The following is a 25,565-nucleotide window of genomic DNA, read 5'->3' as shown; positions in this document are numbered from 1 at the left end:
TGGGGACCAGAAGTGCGGGGTCCTAGCACCCAGGCCCTCGGGTGGGCCTCCGACCCCCTGGGAGCCCAGTCATCTTGCTGTCAGGTTCAAGCCCACTGGGGGAGCCCCCTCCAGGCAGCACTTCCCATCCTCGCCCTTCGACCCACATGGCCAACGGGCTCTCCAAGGTGGTCAAAGGCCGCTGCATTTTCAAAGAGAACTCGTTCTAGTAGAACACCCCCCCACCCCGCCCCCGCTCTGCCAATTCCTCGGCAGGATCTGGCCCTCACTGGCTTGGCTCTCAAGAACAAACGCACAATAAAGACCTTTTTCCAAGCACCGCGGCTTAACCCTTCAGCCCAGCCTTGGCCAGTTTCCTCCGGGTCCTCGGGTTCTCCTATCCCTGTTTTCTTTTTTCATCAATAGATCGCACGTGTGATTTCTTGGAACAATTATTAACTACCAACTTTACTATTTGAAGCATTTGTGCAAACCGATTGGAAAACAAAACACCAAGGCCCAAGGATAGACGGGTCAGGAACACAAACTAAAGCCAATCTCTCCCCCTCCCACACACACACACACACACACACACTCATGGGGGTGGGGGATGGGTGGGCTGAGCCCACCAGAGGGGGCTCCTGCCCGCCCTCGCCCTGTGGTCACAAGGTCCACGCAAGGAGGTTCCGTGATGGGGAAAAGCATGGCCACATTCAGAGTCGGGGGGTGGGGGGGACTTCTGCAGAGCCTCACCTGCCCTCTGTGAAATGGGACCATTGCCTGCTCCGAGGGCTTCCCAGAGGTGGGCTGAGTCCAAGTCCCAGCATGGAGCAGGGCTAACCCCAGGTAGGAGTTTCTCATGGACCCCGTTATGGACAGAACTGTGTCCCCCTAACGTTCGACACGACTGCATTTGGAGACGGGGTCTTTAAGGAGGTGGTTAAGGTTAAATGAGGTCATACGGGTGGGGCGCAGAGCCCACAGGACTGGTGACTGGTGCCCCAGGAAAGAGGAAGAGACAGCAGAGGGGCCTCTGGTTCCCTCCGAGGAGAGGTCAGGGGAGGACGCAGAGGAGAAGGCAGCGGTCCACGAGCCGGGGAGAGTCCACGCCCCATGCCACCCTGATCCTGTACTTCTCGCCGCCAGAACCTGGAGAAGGTACAGTCTGCCGCTGAAGCTGCCTCGTCTGTGGCCCTTGTTAGGGCAGCACCATGGGCTTAAAAGACGCCACTCTGCACAGTCTCGCTTTCACCCAGGGGAGAACCGAGGTTCAGGCCAGTGCAGGCCACGCCCCCAACACAATAAATCCACCTGCAGCAGAACCCACTCAAAAACACTTCAGCGTTAGACCACAAGCCCTGATTTATGGGTCTTTATGAAAGCTTTTTTTTTTTTTTTTTTTAAAAAGTAGGCCATACGATCTGCTGCAATTGTTTATTACATTTAGAAGTCTACAAATTTGAGCTTTTAAGAAAAATTCACAAAATATTCAGTTGAAACCACATTTCTGGCTCATCGAATTTCAAATATATTTTACTGTGCTGAACAATATATTCTAATGCTGTCTAAAACACAGCCAAATTATTTTTCTTTATTCATTTGTACACATTCTGTAGTTTTTTTTGAAAACCAAGATTAAGATAAAAATATTAAGAAAACTACCCAATTACAACTCCTGTTGTTCCATGTACTGAAATATTCTCTGTGGGTGTCTCTTACCGTATTCATTTTTACTTCTGTACACCATATTGATTTATAAATGCACTGAGGGAGTCCTCTTACGGTTCTCATAAATTCAAACAGCAACACCTTGTCCAAAGATTAATTTGCTTGGCAAAGCAGAAGCTTGGGCTGTTAAAAGCACTCATTGAGAATTATTTTTAAATGTATAGATCATATAAAATAAACAAAGGGACAGACATCTTTAAACATTATTCGGAAATCCTTAACATGTGGAAATATAAAGGAAACAACCTATCAAATTAGACACCAGCCATTTTTGGTCTTTGCCTTTTATTCTCGGCTCCCTTTTTAACCAGAGAGGTGTTGTGAATTTCAGGCCCTTCTGGCATCAGCTGACTCTGGCAGCCGCTGGCCCGGGAGGCTCACAGCAGAGACCTCCTCACCCCACGAAGGCTCTTGGTCCTTGGAGAAGTGGAGGAGCCCCTGTCTCCAGCCCCCTGGCTGTTGGGACCAAAGAGTCCAAGGAAAGGAAGCGGGATGGGCACAGACAGGCCAGAAGGCGGGCGTGGGCAGGAGGAAGTACACAGAACAAAGTACCAAGAAGCTTCTACTACGTCAAAAAATAAGAATTTCTCAAAAGAAATATTAAAAATCAGCAATGTAGGTATACCACGGGAAAACGCAGCAAAACGATCTGCAAAACTGGCTGGTCCTCTCGGCGGTCTGGGATGTGGGCACTGGTTCACTGGGAGGAATTTCTCCCACCTTGCGGGCGCCGCGCTCCGGGCCGTCGGGCTTAAGAACCGTAGCGATCCTAGAGGGAACCACAGCAGCGTCAGGTCCTCGCTCTCTGCGTCACCAAAGCCGCGGGGCGCCGGGCGGGGGATGCGGCCAGGAGCCTCCGCGGCGCCCCCTGCGGCGCGCAGGGCGGACGCAGCGACACAGGGGCCCCCAGCCTGTGAGCCCGCCCTCTGGGAGGCAGGCCCGACGGGGAGGACAGAAGGACACATGTGGAGTCTGAACCCTGAAATTCGGGGTCGGCGGGGGGGGGGGGGATCCTGCAGGAGCAACTTAACCTCCGTGCCTGTTTCTTCCTCTATAAAAGGGCGGCAATTATAAAACGGGGACCACCGTCCATGAGGTAGGAGTGCCACCTCCTTGGAAGGACTGGTGGGGGCTCGGCTGGCCTAAGGGACAGGAAAGAGCTCTCAGAACCCTAACAGAGGTTGGGTCACCACGACAGGAGCCTCAAGACTGAACCCCCATGGTGGGGGCATCCCATCCCCACACCTCCCTGCCGGGAGCACCCTTCAGAGGCACCAGCATGTATGCTGGTCTGGCCACGTTTTATGTCAACAGGAGACTCCTAAAATAACCTGACCAGAGCAAGAACATTCATGAAGTAGCCTTCCTATGAGCTGGTCTGAAAGTGTTCCAAGATGTTCCATCCTTGCCTCTTTTAAAAGAATGAAATACAATCTAAATACCAACTTGAGGAATAAATGAATCACATGCATTTTTCACCCAACAGAAGGTGGTTTCTGAAGATTTTTTTTTTTTTTTTTGCTATTTCTTGGGCCGCTCCCGCGGCATATGGAGGTTCCCAGGCTAGGGGTCCAATCAGAGCTGTAGCCACCGGCCTACGCCAGAGCCACAGCAACGCGGGATCCGAGCCGCGTCTGCAAGCTACACCACAGCTCACGGCAACGCCGGATTGTTAACCCACTGAGCAAGGGCAGGGACCGAACCCGCAACCTCATGGTTCCTAGTCGGATTCGTTAACCACTGCGCCACGACGGGAACTCCTGAAGAATTTTTAATTAGACACAAGTGCTCATAACACAACAGCATGAAGAAAAAGGGGCTATGAAACCACCTATTCGACATAATCCCTTTAAAATTTTAAACGGATATCCACAGAAATCTGGAGTTAAAATAAAATCACCGAGTTCCCCGGTAGCCTAGCAGTTAAGGATTTGGCATTGTCACTGCTGTGGCATGGGTTCGATCCCTGGCCTGGGAGCTTCTGCATGCCACAGGCATGGACAAAAATAAGTAAATAAGTAAATAAATAAAATTACATCAACCGAAATATTAATGGAAGTTTTCCCTGTGAGGTGACATTGTGGGTAATTTTTATTTCCTTCCCAATATTTCTATTTCAAGATAGGAAAAAAGTAGATAATGATCATGACAATTCCAGTAACAATTCCTCTAGGTCGTAAATTAGAAAATTTAAACAAATATGAAATTATAATTTCTGGTTTCCATGATGTCCTGGGTTACACTGCAGCAAACATATAAATCAATAATACAAAATCTAATTTTCTAGCAATCGAAGAGTGGTCCAAATCTCATTTTCGAAGCTACAAACCCACCATCATGCTCAGTTAATGTCACCCCAGTTTCACTAACCTGAATTGAAGTCATGACACCGTTAGCAAACACGGAGAGCTTTCCAGCAACGGATCTCACCCCCTGCTTAAACTGGGCCATGTCGGGAGCAGTGGGCAGCACGCTCGTGAGGTTGTAGTTTCCTGCACAAAGAGCAGACGCTGGCTGTCATTCTCCTGCAGCAACGGCACAGCCAGTGCCTGGGGACCCAATGGCTTTGGAGAAAGTGGGCCCCTCCCCTCCTGCTTCTCGCCGGCAGCAGCTGTGGTTAAGGGAGAAGGACCCCGCAGTGGGTTTCGGTGCCAGCCCTGTCGTGAACCAGCTGCGAGATCCCATGTGAGAGAAGATGCAGTACTAGGTCTTAGGACCATCACGAGTTCAAATACTGGCACTGCCACTTCCAAGCTGTGTGCCTTTGGAGAGGGCCCTCACCCTCTCTGGGCCCTGTTTTCTCCAGGCTCTACACAAACCTGACAGGTAAATATTCAGAAAATGGCAGACGGGCAGATACCTCTGCGTTTTGTGGGCTCAGCATCCCTTCTCCTCTTTGCATAAAAGCCCCCCTCCCTTCCTCTGGGGAAGGACTCTCCCCTTGACTCCCCCAACCCTGTGGTGGGCACATGACCTGGGCATGGCCAATCAGAGCCTTGCTGGGATTCTGGAATATTCAGGGGAGAGAAGGCCTGGCTTCTTGAGGGTTCTTGAGCAGCTATTCGTGACTGGGGCTGCCCCTCTCCCTACTCCTAAGGAGGGAAGGAGGAAGCCTACTGCAGAGAGAATGAGGTGGGGTGGGGGGCAGACCCATAAGCCAGCGGTGGGTGAAGCTGTCCCAAGGCTGTTTGCTGACTCTGAGCAGAGCCAAGCTCATGGCCAGTGTCTCAGGCACAGAGGCTGCTGTCAGCTGGGATTCTGTTGCTTAAGTTTGGGTCGTCCCATCACAGACACTAGCCTATTGCCACCAACACAGGTGACGCACGCAGCGTTATCACACATAAAGGGGGCTCCGGGGCTGACAGCGGGGCTTTGGCCGCACACGTGTCACGCAGTTGTAATGAGGTGCTGGAGGGGCTCAGAGACCTCCAAGTGAATCCAAATCCCACAGGTCCCACAGGGAGCCAGCCCAGCTACACACGACCTGTCTACAGTCACCTGCCCTTGAAGATGCAGGAGATACCAGGTCCCCTTCCAAGAACAAAATGGAAGGGATGTGTTCATCCTCCGGCAGAGACACCACCCACAAGACACTGTGTCCCCTGCAGCACTGTCGCGTGCCCACTGTGCGGGGAGGAACGGCCACAGGTGTGGATGCTTCCCCTCTCAGCCTCCAGGTGACGGTTCAAAGTTGTAGCCTTTTGCGAACGACAGAGTGGCAGCCCAGTCGTGACGGGACTTGGGTTTATTTATTTATTTATTTATTGTCTTTTTGCTATTTCTTTGGGCCGCTCCCGCGGCATATGGAGGTTCCCAGGCTAGGGGTCGAATCGGAGCTGCAGCCACCGGCCCACGCCAGAGCCACAGCAATGCGGGATCCGAGCTGCGTCTTTGACCTACACCACAGCTCACGGCAACGCCAGATCGTTAACCCACTGAGCAAGGGCAGGGACCGAACCCGCAACCTCATGGTTCCTAGTCGGATTCGTTAACCACTGCGCCACGACGGGAACTCCGGGACTTGGGTTTAAATCCCAGCATAGTGGTGCTACCAGCTTGCAAAGTGGGTCTTGGAGGAAACAAGGAGCTAGTGTGAGATCCTGGGTGCAAAGGCCCAGAGGCAGAGCTGCTCCATTGTGCAACGCGGTCCCAGTGGCCAGAGAGGTGTGGCCAGAGGTCGGCTGGGGGTGGATCTCAGCAGAAGCATCTCCACTTACAACTTGAAAAATGTTTATAGAAGAGAGCACAGCTGAGGCAGGATGGCTTTGGGACAAGGATCCCCCACTGACCACAAGTAGTCCTCAGGTGCTCTGAGCCCCAGTGTCATTCCTCTCTCCCCATCTCTTTAGGACTCCCAAATTCTAACCCTTACAACAAGCTGTGTCAGGTGACAGAGTTCTGGTCGATGTGATAAAGCAGAAATGCCTTACAGAGCTGGGGCATGCCCTTCTCTTTCCTTCTTCCTGCTAGCAGGCATGTAGGTGTGATGGCTGGAGCTGGAGCAACAATATTGGGCATGAGGTAAAAGTAGAGAATGGAGGAGTTCCCGTCGTGGCACAGTGGTTGACGGGTCCGGCTGGGAACCATGAGGTTGTGGGTTCAGTCCCTGCCCTTGCTAAGTGGGTTAACGATCCGGCGTTGCCGTGAGCTGTGGTGTAGGTTACAGACGCGGCTCGGATCCCGTGTTGCTGTGGCTCTGGTGTAGGCCGGTGGCTACCGCTCCGATTCGACCCCTAGCCTGGGAACCTCCGTATGCCACGGGAGCGGCCCAGGAAATAGCAAAAAGACAAAAAATAAAAAATAAAATAAAATAAAATAAAAAATAAAAGCAATATTAAAAAAAAAAAGTAGAGAATGGAGGCCATGAGAAACAAGAGGAAAGGGGTCTGTCTGGGTCCTTGGTGCCAGGGAACATAGCTCCCCAAAATTATATACCAGAGAGAAACTCAGGTCTGATTTAATCTCTTGGCAGTGCATCTTCATTCCTTACTTAATCCTCACTAATGATCTACGCTCCTGGGGGTATAAGCAACTCCGGGCAACTCCTAGAGTAGGTGACAGGTCCCCAGCAGGCAGTCTTCCTGCCTGCCTCCGGCAGCTCTGCTGCCCTGGGGCTTGTCGCTTGTGGCTCCACACTGACTATCTCCTGATCTCTGTATCTGGGCACCCGTGTCTCCTCTGAGGCAGCCCCAGGCTGCACGGAAGGGTGGTAACCAAAGAGCCCACGTGTCCTCAGGCTGCACAACGGGTCTGGTCCTGCTTTTCCAGAGCTTACTGCCTCCTGGGGAAGCAGACCATCAACTTCTGACAACACCAAGCAGTTAGGAGGTACAGCCGTGGCCCAGGCGTGCAGGGCCGTGGCCGTGCCTGAGCGGTGGCGGTGGGGTCAGCAGCTGGTGTGTCTGAGGAGGCTTACTGACTCACTGGCAGCAGGGGGCTGGGAAGGAGAGGGACTGAGGAAGACCCAGGCTTCTGGCTCGAATTACCAGGAAGAGGCTGGTGCCTGAGGAGAGCGGGGGAAGCTGAGCCACCCAGAGCAGGGGTTGGCATGGAGGCCTGGTGTCCGTCAGAGAGGCCCGGACAGCACAGTCAGCAGGGGGTCTGCTCAGCATAGGCACTGGGATCTGGGCCCACAGGGCCACCTTCCAGCTGGAGCTTCCACGGCCGCCGCACAGGGAAGGAAACACAGCAACACGCACACTGTCTCTTAAAGCTGCAGCCCAAGTGGAACACGGCTGCCACGCGCCTGTCACTGGCCACGTGGCGTCGGAGCTGGCAGAAAGCGCGTTCCTTGCCTGTGCCGAAGAGGACCTGACGCGGTGGGGACCATGGCTCCTGGGCTCAGGCTGGCGGAGGTGCCCGCTGCCCCATGCCCCCACTCCCAGGCTCAGTTCATTCCTCACTGTCAGCTCGCTCAGTGGATGCTTAGGAGGGCATCCTCGGCGCCGGTGCTGCGGACACTGGGTAGAGAGATAAGGACACGTCCTGCCCTTGAAGGGCGCAGGGTCCAGCCAGGGGAGACAGTCACTGGAAGCCCCGCTGATGCTGCGTGGAGCACAAGGGTGGGGGGACTGTGCAAGGTGGGCCCAACCACGAGGAGAAATGACCCTGGGAAGAGAGCAGGGGCCGGTGGGAGCCTGGGTGGAGCAGTGCCCCAAGCCAGGGGCAGGAGGGCGGGGCCCAAGGGTGACCCTGGATGACCCCCCCCAGGCATTTCCAACACTGAATTAATTAATTTATTTATTTTTGCTTTTTAGGGCTGCATGCGGCATATGGAGTTTCCCAGGCTAGGGGTTGAGTTGGAGCTACAGCTGCTGGCGTACGCCACAGCCACAGCAACGTGGGACTGGAGCCGCGTCTGCAACCTACACCATAGCTCACGGCAACAACGGATCCCCGACCCATTGAGTGAGGCCGGGGATGGGACCCGCATCCTCATGGATACTAGTTGGATTCATTTCCTCTGCACCACAACAGGAACTCCCCAACACTGAATTTAATGGAATAACACCATGTACCAATTTCCCTGAAACGGAACAGACCAAGAGAAGGATCCAAGATTACAGGGGCAAAAGAGTTTAACCCAGAACCTAAGGGCCACAGTGGCCGCTCCTCTCAGGTACACAGACGCCCCTTGGCTCGGACGGAGGAGCCTCTGGCTTGTGTGACCGGACCTGGTCTGCGACTCCACCACACAGCGGCGACCTGTGACAAACACACACAGCAACTAACCCAACAAAACTGCTGGACGGCAGATGGGTCAGCGCTTTGGAGGCTGGGAGTAAGGAGAGAGAGGCCATGGGCCTCCAGGGAGGGACAGCAAAGAAGCCCTGGAGCCCCGACACGCAGGGCGGTGAGTCCGAGGTGCCCTGGCGGCCCCGCGGGCCGTGTTCAGACGCTAATGGACAGAACGGTTTCCTTGAACGAAACACACCGGAGGGGTGAGCTGGCTTTGAAGCTTCCCTTGTTCCAACATGGCTCTCACGAAGTCACCTCTGCTCTGTCATCTGGTGCCCCCGGGCAGTCCCACGGCCCCCAACGGACCCTGCTCGGTGGAGGGGCCCAGGACTGGGCGCTGTGCCAGCTGGGGGTGCGGACCCGTGGTTTCTTGTGGTTTCTCATTCACTCCCTCCCGCGCTGGGTTAAGCCCCGCCCCCGGTTAAGCCCCGCCCCTAGGGGGGTACCGCACTTCCCTGGAGGCGGGAGGCGTTTACATTGCAGGACTGTCCTCCCCCAACAACCCCAAAGAAGTCTTCAAGTTATAGGGTCACCCGCCCAGCGGCACTGACACTTCATACATGGGAACAGCCTAAGAGAAGGCACGCAGAATACTCCTTAAAACCAGCTTTTGCTCTTTGCTGAAAGGGTAAATATTTAATGAGGTGCTCAAAGCGCTTACATTTAGAGCAGTTACTGAAGGCATCTGCTGAGAGACGCAGACCGGCTGGGTTTGAGAGGAGGAGGAGGAGGGGGAGGGGGAGGGGGAGGGGGAGGCAGGACCCTGGCCGTGGGGAGGGGCCGAGGTCCCCGAGCGGCCTCGCACCCCAGCGTGGCCTTATCACCAGGGCAAGTCCCTAGGACAGAGCCTGCTGGGACCCACACAGGGCCAAAAAATTTAATGGACCTTTGTTCTCAGGGAGGGGACAGGAAGGTAAACAGGCTGGCCGCAGCCTTCCTTCAACAATGCAAACGCCCAATCATCCGATCTCCAAAAGGCTTTTTAACAAACAAGAATGTTTCAAAGCAAAATTTCCAGCAAGTTGAATTACAAAAACACACAGCCAGGGGTGATTTTTCAACTTGTTTGAGTCTCTGGACTGACCTGCCCTCTGTGCAGGACGCCCCAGCACTGACCCATGGTGGGCCTGCACAGGGGCCGAGCACCCCTCTGCCAGGAGTGGTCACACAAGTTAGGCACCCTGACAAGGGCCCGGATGAGAACATGAGTCCATGAGCCACCCCCGTCCCCACCTAGACCCAGTGCAGGAAGCAGCTTCTCCTCAGCACGCTCCCTGCCACTGGCCCAGGTTCCTCTTGTCTCGCGAGGCGCTGCCCCGCTAGAACCTTCCGCTCACTGCAGCACAGCAGCCTGCCACTGGCCCCCAAGGGCCACAGTGGATCTTGTAACATCCCCTAAACCCCAACTCAGGAGGCCCCAGGCACCCAGGTCGGCCCTGCGACTGTCTCTGGTGAGGCTGTCTCTCTCTGGACTCAAGTTCTCTGTGGCTGCAAGGCCCAGTGCCCACATCCAGTCTCTCCGGGGTTGGAAAGGAGGGGGTAGGCGGTCCTGGACCTTGAGGCCTTGGAGGCTCTCTCCCTGTGGGCGCTCCTGCTGATCAGTGGGTTTCTGAAATGACCTCAGAACCCTGCTCTTTTTTTTTTTTTGGCGGTACCTGCAGCATGTGGAAATTCCCGGGCCAGGGATTGAACTCGCATCAAAGCAGCAACCTAGGCCACTGCAGTGACAATGCTAGATCCTTAACCCACTGCGCCACAGGGGAACTCCAAACCCTGCTCTCTCTTTCTTGCTCTCTTTTTTTCTTTTTCGGCCACACCCACAGCATGTGGGCCAGGGATCGAATCCAAATCCAAGCCAGAGTTGTGACCTACACCACAGCTGCAGCAACGCTGGATCCTTAACCCACTGCTCTGGGCCAGGGATTGAACTGTGCCTCCACAGAGACAAGCCTGATGATTAAGCCACTGTGCCACAGCAGAAACATCCCAAACCCCATGCTTTAATGTTGGCTGTGACACAGGAGGGACATGTGGCCTTTCCTTAGCCCTGAGGCCTGCACGAGGCCCGAGTGTGGCTGAAAAATGGCCTCCCTACAGCTTAGGGACGGAGACACAAGCAGAGGGTGGCACAGTTCCCGCCATCCGCCTTCGGCCCGTGTGCTGAGACTCACTCCCTGGGGAGCCCAGATATCTCCTCATCGGGGCCTGGACCCTCCTTTCCACCTGCTCATTCCCAAAGCCCCACTCTGTCTCCCCTGGAGCCTGGAGGCTGGTGGAGTCACCTGTTCCATCTGTGTCTGGGGCTTGGCGGGGGTGGGGAGGGGGTGGGCGGGCCGGGAGGGCTGCCATGCGCCAGGCCCCGAGGTGGCACTTTACATAAAGCACCTCATGTAAGCCTCCGCACACGCTTGTGAGGTAGGTATTATCCGCCCACTTTACACAGGCGGAGACAGAGGCTAAAAGCAACGTGAAAGGCTCTGGGTCTCACAGTTAGGGAGTGGGTGGTGTCACAGCGGAACCGAGGGCGGGGCCTCTTGAGGGCTGTGGGCCACATGAATCAGACACCACATTCATGTGACACAGGAAACTCCCACCTCTGACCATGTGGCAGGAAGACGACGTGGTCTCATGACCTGGTCTCTAGGCACGCAAAGTCTGGAATGATAACTTCCGCTCTGCCCGCTTACAGAGGTGATCAGAGCATCAAACAGTGACTGCTAATAATCTTGGCAAAGTAAAAGTCTTAGCCAGAGAACACGCCCTCATGCCGTGGATGCGGTGGAGACCAACTCATTACCACCACCACCACCCCCGCCCCGCCCCACCCCCGCCCCTCCCGCACGTCACCTGCTGTCTGCTTCCTCTGCTCCTCAAACAGATCAGCTGAACTGATGGAGGAACTCGCCGAGAGCCTCTCCAGCCGCGCCCTGGTTTCGTACTAGGGGAGACCAGGAAAAGGAAACATCAGGCTCCAAAAACAACCGCGAGCAATTTTACAAAAGACGTCATGGAGAAGCTGTCACGGCCCGGCTGGGGGCCGGCATGACACACACGTGCTTCAGGCCACAAGCAGACAGGTCAATGCACAGCGCCCCGGCCAGTGATGGGCAGTGGAGGGGAACCCTGAGTGTGGTGACAGTGACAGCTCTGCCGTGGGCCTGCAGGAAAGGCCAGTCCAAGGAGTTCTCTCCCAACAGCCATTATGTTATCTTGTAACTGGACCTGAAGCTTGTTAACTTTTTTTTTGGTCTTTTGTCTTTTTTAGGGCCGCACCCGCGGCATATGGAGGTTCCCAGGCTAGGGGTCTAATCGGAGCTGCCAGCCTACACCAGAGCCACAGCAACGCCAGATCCGAGCCACGTCTGCGACCTACACCACAGCTCAAGGCATCACCGGATCTTTAACCCACTGAGCGAGGCCAGGGATCGAACCCGCACCCTCATGGTTCCTGGTCGGAATCGTTTCTGCTGCGCCACGGAACTCCTGAAGGTTGTTAACTTTTAAAACAAGGCAGATTTGGGGGGGGGGGGAGCCAGGTGGGGAGGAAACACTAAATACTCTCAAAATGCTGCTACAAAATCAAGTCAGCGCACTTTAGGAGACAATTCTCTGTGTCGTGCAAGAAGCCTGGGAATAACACTCATCTCTGAGAGTTTTGCGTAAGCACATCCATCCTGCAGCCTTAGGGGGAATGCTTAAAGCTCCCCATTTCCATCTGGGTCTTACTGCTTAGCCAAACTCCACTAAGACGAGTTCATTAACATTTCTGAGAAGAGGCAATAAACTCCTTCCTGAAAATAAATACATCTACCCTTGGGAAATACATCTGTATACTTCATTTAACTATGTTTAACAAATTTCTAAGGAGGCGTTCACATTGTGGCTCAGTGGAAATGAATCTGACTAGCATCCATGAGGATGCAGGTTCGATCCCTGGCCTTGCTCAGCGAGTTAAGGATCCAGCATTGCTATGATCGCAGAGGTGGCTCGGATCTGGTATTGCTTTGGCTGTGGCTGTGGCTGTGGCGTAGGCCGGCGGCTACAGCTCCGATTCGACCCATAGCCTGGGAACTTCCATATGCTATGGGTGTGGCCCTAAAAAAAAAAGGCAAAAGAAAATTTCTAGGTAAGTTATAGGTACATCAAGAATTTCCTGAAATGTATTCAAAAGATACTGAAATGGATGGCTATTCAAAACACTGGGAAAGGAGTAAGAAATACGAGACACAGTCCCTACCTGCCCCTCGCTCCTCTAACTGGAGCAGCAAATGGGTGATTAGTCAGGAAGCCCTGGGTTCGCGTCCTGCTCCGGCGCCCCAGGCCCGAGTCCATCTCGCTCAGCATTCAGCACCTCCTGCCCACACTTCCCCTGCCCCTGCCCCTGCCCCTGCCGGCTCTGTGCCCCCCCCCCAAAAGCCTCCGGACACTTACATCCGCCTGGGCTTGTCTTCCGAAGTACATATCTGAGGAAATGGCTTTGACGTTGCCAAACTTCTTCTGGGCCTCGTCCGTATCGTCGACAGGCTCGTGGTCTGGCTTGCGACGGGCAGCAGGTCTACGGTTAGGAACGGCCAGGTCAGGAGAGACGTCGGGAGGGTGGGGGAGCAAGAGCCTTCTGCCACCGTCCCCCTGGAGGACCCTGGTTCTGACAAGGCCCCGCCGATGAGGATGCCTTTGTGGGAGTCCCAGAGGCCAGCAGGGAGATTCCAGCACGTCGGTGGAGCAAAACACCCCGGGTTGGGTGTGTTAAAGAGGCCAAGAGGAAGCGTCTCACGCTGCCCGTGATTCTCCTCCGGGTCAGCAGAGCGCGGTGCCAAGAGAGATCCACTCGGCTGCAGTGTCTCCCAGGGGCAGGGGAGAAGGTGGTGAGCAGGGGCCTGGTTTCCCTTGCTGTGTGGGACCCTGTCAAGGATGCCCACTTCTTTTTGACCCCACCCAGCACGCCGAGGTGATCTGCGTGGCTCAGCGGCTGGGAGAGGCTAGAGGCACAGCAGCCGGGGCTCGGAACTCAGAGGCAGGTGGATCCTACTAACCACTTCCTGGACCTGACAAGGTGGGAGGCCCGCTCACCCATCACCGCATACACTTGGCCTGTGGAGCCCCCAGCCGGCCCATGGAGGCCTGCCAATGCTCTGCATGCCTCACCCACCTCCACAGCTGGCCCCCTGCACATACCCCCACAGAAGGTGAGTGCAAGCCTTTGCAGAGAGCCAGTGGGCATGTGCAGAAAGTCAGCCTGACTCTGGGGGACTGGCAGAAAGCACACAAACTTGAGCATTTCAGGGCGCCAGTCCAGCGAAAACAAGCAGGGGGCTCTCGGCACCTGACCCTGCTTTGTGGGGCTGAGAGAAGACACGTCGTCTTAAGAATTCACCCCTCAAAAGAAGTAGGAAGTGTGGCATGAGTGCGTCCTTAGAAAAGGTCTGAGAGGAGCTCCCACTGTGGCTCAGAGGGTTATGAACCTGACTAGTATCCATGAGGATAAGAGTTTGATCCCTGGCCTTGCTCAGTGAGTTAAGGATCCCATGTTGCCATGGGCTGTGGTATAGGTCACAGATGCGGCTCGGATACCACATTGCTGTGGCTGTGGTGTAGGCCGGAAGCTGCAGCTCTGATTTTGCCCCTAAAATCAAAGCTGGGAACTTCCGCGTGCTCAGGTGTGGCCCTAAAAAGAAAGAAAGAAGAAAAGGTTTGAGAAGGCCTCAGCATCCCTGTCAGGGCTGATTCATTGAAGGTATTTCTCACCCAAAGCCGGGTGGGAAAGATTGGAGGAAGTGGCTGTTCCTTCAAAGGCAAAGGCTGCAATACGAGACTCCAAGGAACATGAACAAATCAAGGGAATGTGATACCACAAAGGGAAACAATAACTTTCCAGTAACTGACCCGCAAAAACGGCTTGACAAAGAATTCAAAATAATTTTTTTTTTTTGGCCGTGCCTGTGGCATGCGGAAGTTCCTGGACAAGCCACAGTAGTGATGAACCCGAGCCACAGTAGTGATGATGCTGAATCCCTAACTGCTAGGCCACCAGGGAACTCCTCAAAATAACTGTTTCAAGGAACTTCATCAACCTGTAAGAACACAGGTATATAGCTCAATAAAATTGGGAAATAGGAGTTCCCTTGTGGCTCAGTGGGTTAAGGATCTGGTGTTGCCACTGCAGTGGCTTGGGTCACTGCTGTGGCAAAGGTTTGATCCCTGGCCTGGGAACTTCCACATGCTATGGGAGTGGCCAAAAAAATCAGGAAAATAATACACATATAAAATGAGAAGTTCAACAGAGAGATAGAAATTATAGAAAAGAACCAAACAGAAACTCTAGAGCCAAAGAATACAATGAAGAAACAAAAAGATACAATAGAACACATCAACAACAGACTTAAGCAGAAAAAGAATCTATGAACTTGAAGACAAGTCATTTGAAATTATGCAGTCAGGGAGTTCCCATTGTGGCTCAGCAGGTTAAGAACCCAACACACAGCATTTATGAGGGTGCAGGTTTAATCCCTGGCCTCACTCAGGGGGTTATGGATCCGGCATTGCTGCAAGCTGCGGTGTAGGTCACAAATGTGGCTTGGATCTGGTGTTGCCATGGTTATGGCAACGGCCTGCAGCTCCAGCTCCAATTCGACTCCTATCCCAGGAGCTTCCATATGCCACAGGTGTGGCCATAAAAAGAGAAAAAAAAAATGAAATTTTGTAGTCAGAGGAGAAAAAAAGAAAAAGAGTAAAGAAGTATCTGGGAAATATGGGACACTATTAAGAAAACAATCCGTGCATTCTGGGAGGCCCAGAAGGAGAAGAGAGGAAGCAAGGGGCAAAAGGCTTATTTAAAGAAATGATAGCTAAATAGTTGCCAAATCCGGAGAGAGACTGGACACCCAGGCACCATGAAGCTCATAGACCTCTGAACAGATTCAACCCACAGAGGTCTTCACCAAGACACATACACTAAAACTGTCAAACTGTCAAAGGCAAAGAGAAAATTCTGACAGTAGCAAGAGGAGGAAACTCATTCATAAAATGGAAGCCCTATAAGGCTATATCAGAAGCTTCCTCAGAAGAAACTGCAAGCCAGAAGTTAGTGGGATGATGCATTCAAGTGCTGGAAAAACAAAAGCAAAACATAAAACTCACTGGGAAAGGTTAAGGAGACAGTCAAATTCATAATACTCTCATACTGTAATAGTGGCGTGTGAATCACTCAATTCTAGCACAAAGGTTAAAAGACAAAGGTGGTGAGAATAATTCTCGCTACGATAATTAATTAGTGGATATGCAATACAAAAATGTACATTATGACATCAAAAACAGAGCATGCAGGAGGACAGTAATAGAGCTTTTGTGTGCAATCTAAGTTAAGCTGTTATTGGCTTAAAAAAAATAGACTGTAAAACTATAAGACATTTTATGCGAACCTCTGACGACCACAAAGCCTCACAATAATCACAAAGCAAAAAGAGAATAAAATCAAAACATACCACTATGGACAATCCTTGAATCACAAAGGAAGACAGCAAGAGAGGAAGAAAGAATAGAAGAACTACAACACGGCCAGAAAACAATGAATGAGATGGCAATCGTACATCCTTACCTATCAACAATTACTTTAAATGTAAATGGATTAAATTCCCCAATCAAGAGACACAGCGTGTCTGGATAGACTAAAAAGAAAGCAAAACCTGGAGTTCCTGCCATGGTGCAGTGGGTTAAGAATCTGACTGCAGCAGCTCAAATCACTGCAGAGGTGTGGATTTGATCCCCGGCCTGGTGGCACAGTGGGTTGAAGGATCCAGCACTACCACAGGAGTGGCACAGGTTGCAGCTGGGGCTCAGATTCAATTCCCAGCCTGGGAACGGCGACATGTCATGGGTGCGATCATTAAAAAAAAAAACAAAAACAAACCAAACCAAACCAGACCAAAATTTAACTCTATGCTGCCTATAAGAGTCTCACTTCGGCTTTTGGACATACATAGGCTGCAAGTGAGGAAATGGAAAAAGACATTCCATGTAAAGGGAACCCAAAAGAGAGCAGGGACAGCCACACTTGGACAAAACAGACTTTAGGTCGCAAACTGTAACACGAGACAAAGGTCATTATAAAATGATTGAGGGGTCAATTCATCAAGAGGATGTAACAACTGTAAATATTTATGCAACCAAGACAGGAACACCTAAATATAAGAAGCAAATATGAACAGATCTGAAGGGAGAAACAAACAGCACGGCAGTAACAATAGGGAACTTTATACCCCACTTTCAAAAATGGACAGATCGTCCAGACGGGAAATCAATACGGAAAACTGGACTTGAACCAAATGGACCGACAGACAGAGTCAGGACATTCCATCCGACAGCAGCGGAATACACATTCTTCGGCACACACGGGACATTCTCCCAGACAAACCATACGCTAGGTCACAAGCAATCGGAGTCACATGATAGGTCTTACATTTAAGAAGGCTGAAACCATATTAAGTTATCTTTTCCAACCACAAGAGCACAAAAGTAGAAATCAGTAACAGGAGGACAAGGGGAAAATTCACAAATAGGTGGAAATTAAGCAGTACGCTCCTGAGCAACCAGTGGGTCAAAGACAAAACAAAAGAAAAAAAAAATCAAAGGATATTTTAAAACGCAATCAATTTTGGACAAAGGAGGCAAGAATACACAATGGAGAAAAGATGGTCTCTTAAGCCGGTGGTGTTGGGAAAGCTGGACAGCTGCATGTAAATCAATGAAGTTAGAACACTCTCTCATACCATACACAAAAATACACTCAAAATGCCTTAAAGACTTAAATGTACGACATGACACCCTGGCTCAGGGATTTCCACATGCCACGGGTACAGCGCAACACCCCCCCCCAAAAAAAAACCAAACCAAAACAAAACAAAAGCCCCAAAGACACGACACCATAAAACTCCTGCAAAAGAATGCAGGCAAAACATTCTTGGACATAAATCGTAGCGATGCTTTCTTCGGGCAGTCTTCCAAGGTAAAGGAAATAAGAGCAAAACGAAACAAATGGGACCTAATCAAACTTAGGAGCTTTTTGCACAGCAAAGGAACCCATCAATAAAGAGAAGACAAGCGAGGGCTCCTGCGGCTCTAACACACGGCACTGTGACCGTAGCTTACACGTGCACCATGGGACGAGAGGGGACCTCCTGTGTTCTTGGCACAAAAAAACAAACAAACAAAAACAGCCCAAACAGGTGAAACTAATTTGAGGTAAGGCAAATGCATCTCTCATTTATAATGGATGCATTTGCCATTTTGCTAGAAAGGGTTTCGGGCTCCTTTAAAAAGCCTGAGAGTCTAATTTTTAAAAATGAATAAATAACCAAACCACGTAACATTTGAAGGAAGTTTCCTATTTAAAACAGGCCCATTTGGCATTCCTGACGTAGGGCAGTGGGTTAAGAATCCGACTGCATCGGCTCGGGTGTCTGTGGAGGGGCAGGTTCCAGCCCCAGGCCAGCACCGTGGATTAAGAATCCGGCATTGCTATAGCTGTGGCATGGGTCACAGCTGCAGCCCAGATTCAGTCCCTGGCTGGGAACTTCCATATGTTATGGCTGTAGCCATAAAAACAAAATGAATAAATAAAAATAATAAAAATAGGCCTGTGACTTCACTCTCCAGTTTCATGGATCAATGAGTAAATTCTGAACACGTCTGTAACACACATACGACACGGCTCCACTTTACACAGGGGGCACGAGGAGGGCGACGGTGTATTCCGGTTTCCTAGGACAAACCCGGTTACACCTGCTGTCCTAACACATTAGTCACGCCCCCCGGTCTGGGCAATACGGTATACAGTCCTTCATTCAGAATCACCAAACACTGGAGACAGCGCTTTGGCAAGTAAACGGATAAACGGATTCAACCATAAAGAGGGGGGAACAGCAACACGAAGAGTCAAAGAAGCCCACCTAACAAGGCCAGTCCCTGCATGACTCCAGTTACGGGACATTCTGGGAAAGCCACCCTAAGGGCAGAGAAGAGACCAGGACACAGAGAACCTGCTTGAAACAGCAGAACAAAATCACTTACGCGTCTTAGAGAAACTCCCCCGAGAGCTGCACGGACTGCTTACACCCGCACCGCCCCGGTGTTCATACCTGTCGGTGTAGCCTGTGGTTTTCAGGGTCGGGTCAATGTCTTTGATGGTCTCTTTTTTCCAGTAGGAATCGGAACTGTCGTCCCAGCTGGAAAAAGAACTGCTCCTTAATTCCATCGGCTCGTCGAAGTACCTGTAGGAGAGACAGCCCCGCAGGGACTATGGAGGACCTTCCCGAAGTCCGCCTACATCCCGCACGTGGGGACTGCACGTCCCTGCCCCCTTGAAGTGGGCAGCAGTCCTGTGATCTGGCCAGGGCAGTGGAAACAGACACAAGGCAAGTCATTTCTAAGGCCTTTCAGGTGCCCCGTCCCTTCTGCGTGGAAGAGGCCAGGTTTTCCAGGTGCTACAGCCCCAGGCAGGTGAAACCACCGTCCATCTCGACAACCAAGGTGCCCCCAGAAGGACAGGCAGCCTGGTCAATCACCTGTACCCTCAGCTGACCTCAGGGAGCAAGAAATAAACCATCGCTGTGTTAAGCCCTACGATTTAGGGGCGGTATTTACCACACGGCATCTTTGTGCGACTCCCCTATAGGTGAGCCAGTCACACATAGAGCACTGGGGCCTGCAGACCTGACCCCAGCCTAATCAGCTCCTTGTTGGCAATCCTGCCAGGTCAGCCATCGTATCAGGCATCTCTCCTCCCTGTAACTACTGCTTAGTGTAAACGATGCTAATCAGCCCCTTCCTGTCGGGCGCAGAGCCTTGAGTGCGGACCACTGGACCATCCTGCTGAGGCTCTTTCAGTCTAGAGCTTGAAGTGAACTTCGTTGTAAGCATCTCAGAGGAGACGCTGGCCCTCTGGGCTGGTTTACACGTTCATTGGCTGAGCATCACTGAGCAGGGTGTGGTTCAGGGAACAAAACCCAATGGCAGCCCTCAGTCCTGGGTGGTGGGAGAAAAATCTTTGACCAAGAGCAGCAGGGTTTGCCTGGAACAGGACAGAGAACCGGTGGGTGAGGTGGGGGTGCCAGAGCCTTGATACAAAGTGACTGTGCCGTTTCAGAGTTCACGACAGCTTAGGACAGAAAGAGCCCGCCAGACATGCCCTCCTTGTAAAGGTGGTTCAAGATGTTCAGAAGAGAGAGGCAGGTCCTTCTTAGGTCTTAGAAGAAGGATGATGGGAGAGGACGCAGAGGCTTTCAAGAGTGTCACCAGGCTCCCTGCAGAGAGCAAGGACAGGACAAGGTGAGGGCAGAAGGAGTCGCTCAGCGGTGGAAAGCCCAGGCAGTCGGTGGGCCTGTGACTCAAGATGAGTAGGAGAGGGCCGCAGGGACAGGCAAGGACAAACAGCCCAAGGACCCAGATGGGGGGAGGGAGGGCGGAGGTGGGGGTAAGAGTAAATACACACTTTTTTTCTTGCAGAAAAAGAGGAGGGGTGGACAAACCTGCTGTTTGAAGCAGATGGTATGACTTTATATGGATGACAGGAAAAAAGCAGAATTTCCAAATGTGGTTTCTGCCTTCTCTGGCAAGGAGGTCATTAGGAGCAAATCTGGTTACGCGGGCCTTCTCTGCCCAGGAAGGACACCACGCTGTGTTCAAAGCACGTCTGGATTTCAGCTGGAGACTGACCAGGTCTCCCCGTGGCTCTCGGCGGATGAGCCCTGAGCCCTGGGCTCTGCTCAGCGGAACAGAGCCAACCAGTGGCTGTTCAGAGGAGACCAGGATGGCGAAGAGGAACCGAAGTCACGGCTGAGAATGAAAGCTTGAAAGATGTGGCCCACCTGTTGGCCTGGAAAGTTATCTTCAAACGCCTGGGGGGCGTATTTCTAAGGGCCCGAGGGAAGGAGCTAAGACCAACTCAATAAAGAATTTTTTTTTTTTGGTCTTTTTTGTTGTTGTTGTTGCTATTTCTTGGGCCGCTCCCGCGGCATATGGAGGTTCCCAGGCTAGGGGTCGAATCGGAGCTGTAGCCACCGGCCTGCGCCAGAGCCACAGCAACGTGGGATCCGAGCCGCGTCTGCGACCTACACCACAGCTCACGGCAACGCCGGATCGTTAACGCACTGAGCAAGGGCAGGGACCGAACCCGCCACCTCATGGTTCCTAGTCAGATTCGTTAACCACTGCGCCACGACGGGAACTCCTCAATAAAGAATCTTGAAACCACTTAATAAGCACCTCTGAGGGGCTGGCACTCTGCTGGGCAAGGAGACGGCCAGTCCCTGCCCCGTGGGGCTGGTGACCTGAGCTCAGAAACCCAGGGAGACGTGGAAGCGTGAGGCAAGCGGTCCTCGTAGCTGCCCGAGGACCGAACGGCTTGAGGAGGAGGAGGAGTGTGAGGTGGCGGCGTGGTCCCCCGAGGGCCCTGGGGTGGGGGGCCGAGCACTGGGATGGGGTGGCTGGAAATTCTGGGCCCTTCTGACTTGGAGGTACTGGGACCCAGAGTTTCCCGGGTTTAGTATCCCTCTAAGGAAAGGTTCTTCATTCATAAAAGCCAAAGTGCTTATCCTGGCATGTGAGGGGCATCAGTTTTGGGGGTTTTTTTTGGTCTTTTTGGGGCCACATCTGTGGCATATGGACGTTCCCAGGTTAGGGGTCGAATTGGAGCTGCAGCTCCTGGCCTACACCACAGCCACAGCAATGCCCAATCTGAGCTGCATCTGTGACCTACACCACAGCTCACAGCAACGCCGGATCCTTAACCCACTGAGCAAGGCCAGGGATTGAACCTGCGTCCTCATGGATACGAATCAGGTTTGTTTCCGCTAAGCCACAACGGGAACTCTTTTTTTTTTTTTTTAAGTGACTGGACCATCCAAAAATCCAAAGGCTGGAGAAAGCCATCCTGCCGGGGTCCTGCTGCTGAGCAGGGGCCTGTCATGCAGGCTTCTCTGTGCTACGGTGGGGGTGGCGAGGGTGGGTGCGTGCTCCTCCCACGTTCACCCAGCGAGGCTCTCTGCGCACCCACACCGTGAGGGGGGCAGGCAGACGCCAGCCAGGCCTCCAGACGCCGGTAGGGGGGATGGGGTGACGGCATCCACTGCTGACTGTGGGCACCTGCCCTTCCCTAGAACCACATCAGCCGCCCCGGGTCACCGGCTCTTACTGACTCTCTCATGTTTTGATTTGTAGATCCTCGTTCTCAACGCCTTTCACTTCTATTTTTACCCTTCCACTCTGGCTTCACCCAGCCCTGAAAAACGCTCCTTAGAAGCCCTTGATGAGAGCACCTCGATACCACATATCTGATTTACAGCAAGGACAACCGTCTTTTCCACTGAAGGCCACACTGGCTCTCTAAGGCTGAACAAATCGTTCCAGTTCCTTTATTTTGTACTCAGTATATAATTACATTGTTTACATCCTGGAAATAATGGAACTCAATTAGAAAACCCCCAAAGATATGGTTGATCTTATTTTTACTAGAAACAGCACTCTTTCATAATTCATAATACTCAAGTTCTAATGGGCTAATGAATAATTTGGAAGCAATGCGAGCTCTTCGTGGAATGTGTCTGCTTTCTGGGAGTCCATGTTTATTCTACTTTGTTTGCCAAAGTAAGTATTGTTCTACCAACGGTTTATGACCAAGGCAGACCAGGAGGACCAGCAGAGGTGCTGATGTCCCATCAGAAGAACCGGCAGGTGACGATAACGCATCGAGGACTCTGGCAGGAAGCCAGCAAAGTGTGGTCGGTATAAAACACCACCTGCTCCCCGGTTTCAAACCATAACTAATTGTTTCATAGCAACAACGGCCTTTTTAGAGCCAGTCTTTTGCCTAAGCCTTTGGAGTGGGTGGCCTACAGGACTCCTGAAGCTTCTCAGCCGGGGCTCAGTTGGGGCCTATTGAGCAGGTGCCTGTCAGGTTCTTGGAGGAAGGGCACGGGGTGAGTCGATTCAAGTTTAAGCTTGTTCTCCAGCCCCTGCTGGCAGCCTGAACCTGAACCACGGCCTCTCCAAGGTCAGCTTCCTGCTGAGGTTAGGCCGCTTGTCCCTACTGGACGGTGAACGCAGAAGGACAGGGACTAGGTGTCAGCCATGGGAGCCCCTCAGGGGGCAACGGTGTGTTTCATTAATAAATAGGCACACACACTCAGCAAGTGGTTCAGTAACATTTAGCAGCATTATTATTTAATAGTCTGTCCTGCTAAGGGGAGACTCCGGAGGCCGGTATCCTGAAACAAGAGAATCTCCTGAAGGCACAGCTGTGAAATATGCCAACTGCTGGAATGAGACGAGACAACTCAACCCACGCCTGCGGATGGTGCATATTTCTCCAATTTCACACTTTTATGTTCACTCTTGGCTGGTGATTTTCTTATCAAACATTTTAATATTAGCAAACACTGTCCACTAAAGAATGTCTCCCCATTTTTTCCCCAAAGGATATCCTTGACTCCAGCCAAAGCTTTTAACAGTGAAGTCAACGGATCTGTGTTTGTTCCCAATGTAGGCAGACGAACAAGCCCATGCCCATCACCGCTTTTCCAAAACAACACTTTCAGGAGGCCTCTGAACACATTACCTTGAGGTGGAAGTAAAATATGAGTCGTCACTGTCGTCACTGTACTTTTTTCTTGGTTTTGCCACCACTGGCGTTTCCTGTTCAATGGTCTGCATGTCGGAAGTCACCGAATGGGAAATGCCACTTGAGAAAACAGGCAGTCAAATGGAAAAGAATGACATTAGTTCACGAAGACACTTATAGTCACCAAAGAGTGAAAGTTTTTGTCTATACTCGCAACAAAAAGGTACTTATTAGTGGGGCTAAAAACATGAGAAATAAAAAATTTTAAAAAACTACTTTTTTTTGGTATAAGCACTGAAAAATACTGGACCTTAGTGGATAATTAAGGTAATCAATTAGATTGTAACGAATTATACAAAATATAGTCACACGTATCAGTTATACTTGTGACTTAATGACAAGTCAGACCTATTTCCTTTTATCTAAGAGTCAAATTTGGAATTTTTCATGCGACAGTGAACACAGCTGTCCCTCGTATCTGTCCCTCTTTATCTGACGGGGATTTGGTTTCAGGACCCCAGCAGACACAAAAATCCACGTTACTCCTTTGTACTTTATATCATCTGTAGCTTACCAGTAACCCCTAATACAATGTAAATACTGTGTAAATAATTGCAAACACAAGATAAATACTATGTAAATAGTTGCCGTAAGTGTGGTATGTGCAGTAAATTCAGGTTTTGCTTTTTGGGACTTTCTGCAATTCTCTCCTGGACACACCCCCCCCCAAAAATATTTTTGTTCCACAGTTGGTTGAATCTGCAAATGCAAAACCTGTGGGTACAGAGAGTTGGGGGCTGAGGGCCGACTGTAAAGAGAAACAACTGAAGAAACTGAGCGATGAAAAAATATTTCTGAAGTTGAAATTAACAAGAAAGCCCATGCATGACCAGCAAACTAGTTTAAATTGTGAAATCCAGGAAAGCAGAGTCTCACACACCTTCTGCAGTTTCCAAATCCCATGCCAAGTCTCTCTGCTTCCACCTTTTTTTGGCCACTCATGTTCATCTTTTCCTCTTTCTTCATCTGAATTTCAAGATCCTTATAGGCTAATCGTAACGATGAAACACTGCCAGAAAAACCAAATGCTCCTTAATTTAGCTTAATGCTGTGTTCTTAAATTAAAAAAACAAGAACATTAAACACGTCGCTCGTACTTTTAGCTTTACGCTTCTTTCCAAAATTAACAATTATGAAGGCAGGCTGGCATATTTTGTAAAGGTCTGTTTTGAGTAGATGCTCAAGAAAATGTGAATGAGTTCATAGCTAGTTTTTGGTGGCTGATGAAGTTACACTGCTTATTATCATGTAATAATAATTTATACTGAGGCAGGAGGTAGATGGGCTCTAGGGTAACATTTGCCAGAGCCTCTTATTTACGCTCCTTGAGGCAGGAGGCAGGTACAACTGTCCTCTTATTTACGCTTCCCGAACCGGGAGAGAGGTGGGCGCCGGGACAAACATTTACAAGCAGCCCCCTAGCTCTGCTTCAGGCCAGAAATAACACCAGGCACGAGGCAAATAACTGGTGCTCGTCGTCTGTGAACCCGCCAGACCACGGTAACGACGGGCCCAAGGCGGCTGAGCCCCGCGTGGACAGAAGAACAGAGAGTCCCGTGCTCCCCATCCTCCGGGTCAGGGAGACCCCAACTACACACGCAAAGAGACACCCCTCTGGGTCAGAAAGGGGGGGTGGTGCCAGGCCATAATAGGTCTGGATGAGCTTCCCGCCACGCTCTGCTCGGGAACCCATCTGGGCCAAAAGACGCGCACGCAGACGGGAGAGGGTCCTGGGTCTGGTCAGGTGCCAAAGATAAAACAAGATCATTGGCCCAAGGAAGACAAAGACCGGAAGACCTGTCCCCCACATGTGGTCTAGGTCACCTCTCCGGGGCGCTGCTCTGCTCGTGCGGGGGGACGCCTGCACCCGCAGGCCTTCGGCCGTGGGTCGCTGCCTTACCTCCGCCCGAGACAAACGGACGGCGTCTCCGCGCTCTGTGCTCTCCCGCGTGGGGCACTGCGTTTCTCACCGTGCTCTCTATACCTGTGCTCAGCCTCTGCCTCCGTGAAACATTCGTGCTTTCAACAGGGGCCACGAATCAGGGCCATTCTGCTTTCAGCCTCTAGCTGGCCTGGTGACGAAGGTGCCTGGTTTTCATCCAGGCTGCCCAGGTTCAATTCAATTCCTGAGCAGAGAATTAAGACCTCGCTTCCAGCCGTCACTCACGGCTGTCCCTCTGAAATCAATACCACTTAATATGTCATAATGTACCCTAAAATTATTTCTCTATGGGATAATAGAAGCAGCATTTCCTACTTGGACTAATATTTGACTGAGTACTTTCACATTTCATGTCAAAAATTCAAAGTTAGTCTCATTGGTTTGCTTCGGTTTGAGGTAAAGCACATACGTAGATTTAACTTTAAAACGCATATGTAGATAAATTAAGAAGGGATTACTTCATTGCAAAAGGATTCTTCAGGTTACAGGATTATTTCCCATGGGATC

At 51.6% G+C, this 25,565-nt stretch overlaps 1 protein-coding gene across 1 annotated transcript in view; it reads right to left on the bottom strand.

Moving 5' to 3' along the window:
• Positions 1 to 1,975: 1,975 nt before the first annotated feature.
• Positions 1,976 to 25,565, bottom strand: part of ARFGAP3 (ADP ribosylation factor GTPase activating protein 3) — a 59,607-nt gene continuing 36,017 nt past the window's right edge. Inside the window, exons 10-16 of the mRNA XM_047786068.1 lie at positions 23,997 to 24,125; positions 23,054 to 23,176; positions 18,579 to 18,710; positions 12,877 to 13,000; positions 11,293 to 11,383; positions 4,078 to 4,199; positions 1,976 to 2,476 (exon numbers count right to left, since the gene is read on the bottom strand). Of these exons, the coding sequence (XP_047642024.1) occupies positions 2,459 to 2,476; positions 4,078 to 4,199; positions 11,293 to 11,383; positions 12,877 to 13,000; positions 18,579 to 18,710; positions 23,054 to 23,176; positions 23,997 to 24,125 (739 nt within the window). The 3' untranslated portion in view covers positions 1,976 to 2,458. The remainder of the gene's footprint in view (positions 2,477 to 4,077; positions 4,200 to 11,292; positions 11,384 to 12,876; positions 13,001 to 18,578; positions 18,711 to 23,053; positions 23,177 to 23,996; positions 24,126 to 25,565) is intronic.

Source organism: Phacochoerus africanus, chromosome 7 (genome assembly GCF_016906955.1).
Source record: "Phacochoerus africanus isolate WHEZ1 chromosome 7, ROS_Pafr_v1, whole genome shotgun sequence".
NCBI classification, from domain to species: Eukaryota; Metazoa; Chordata; class Mammalia; order Artiodactyla; family Suidae; genus Phacochoerus; species Phacochoerus africanus.
The sequence above is the reverse complement of the archived record's forward strand: the minus strand, read 5'-3'. Positions and strand labels throughout refer to the sequence as shown.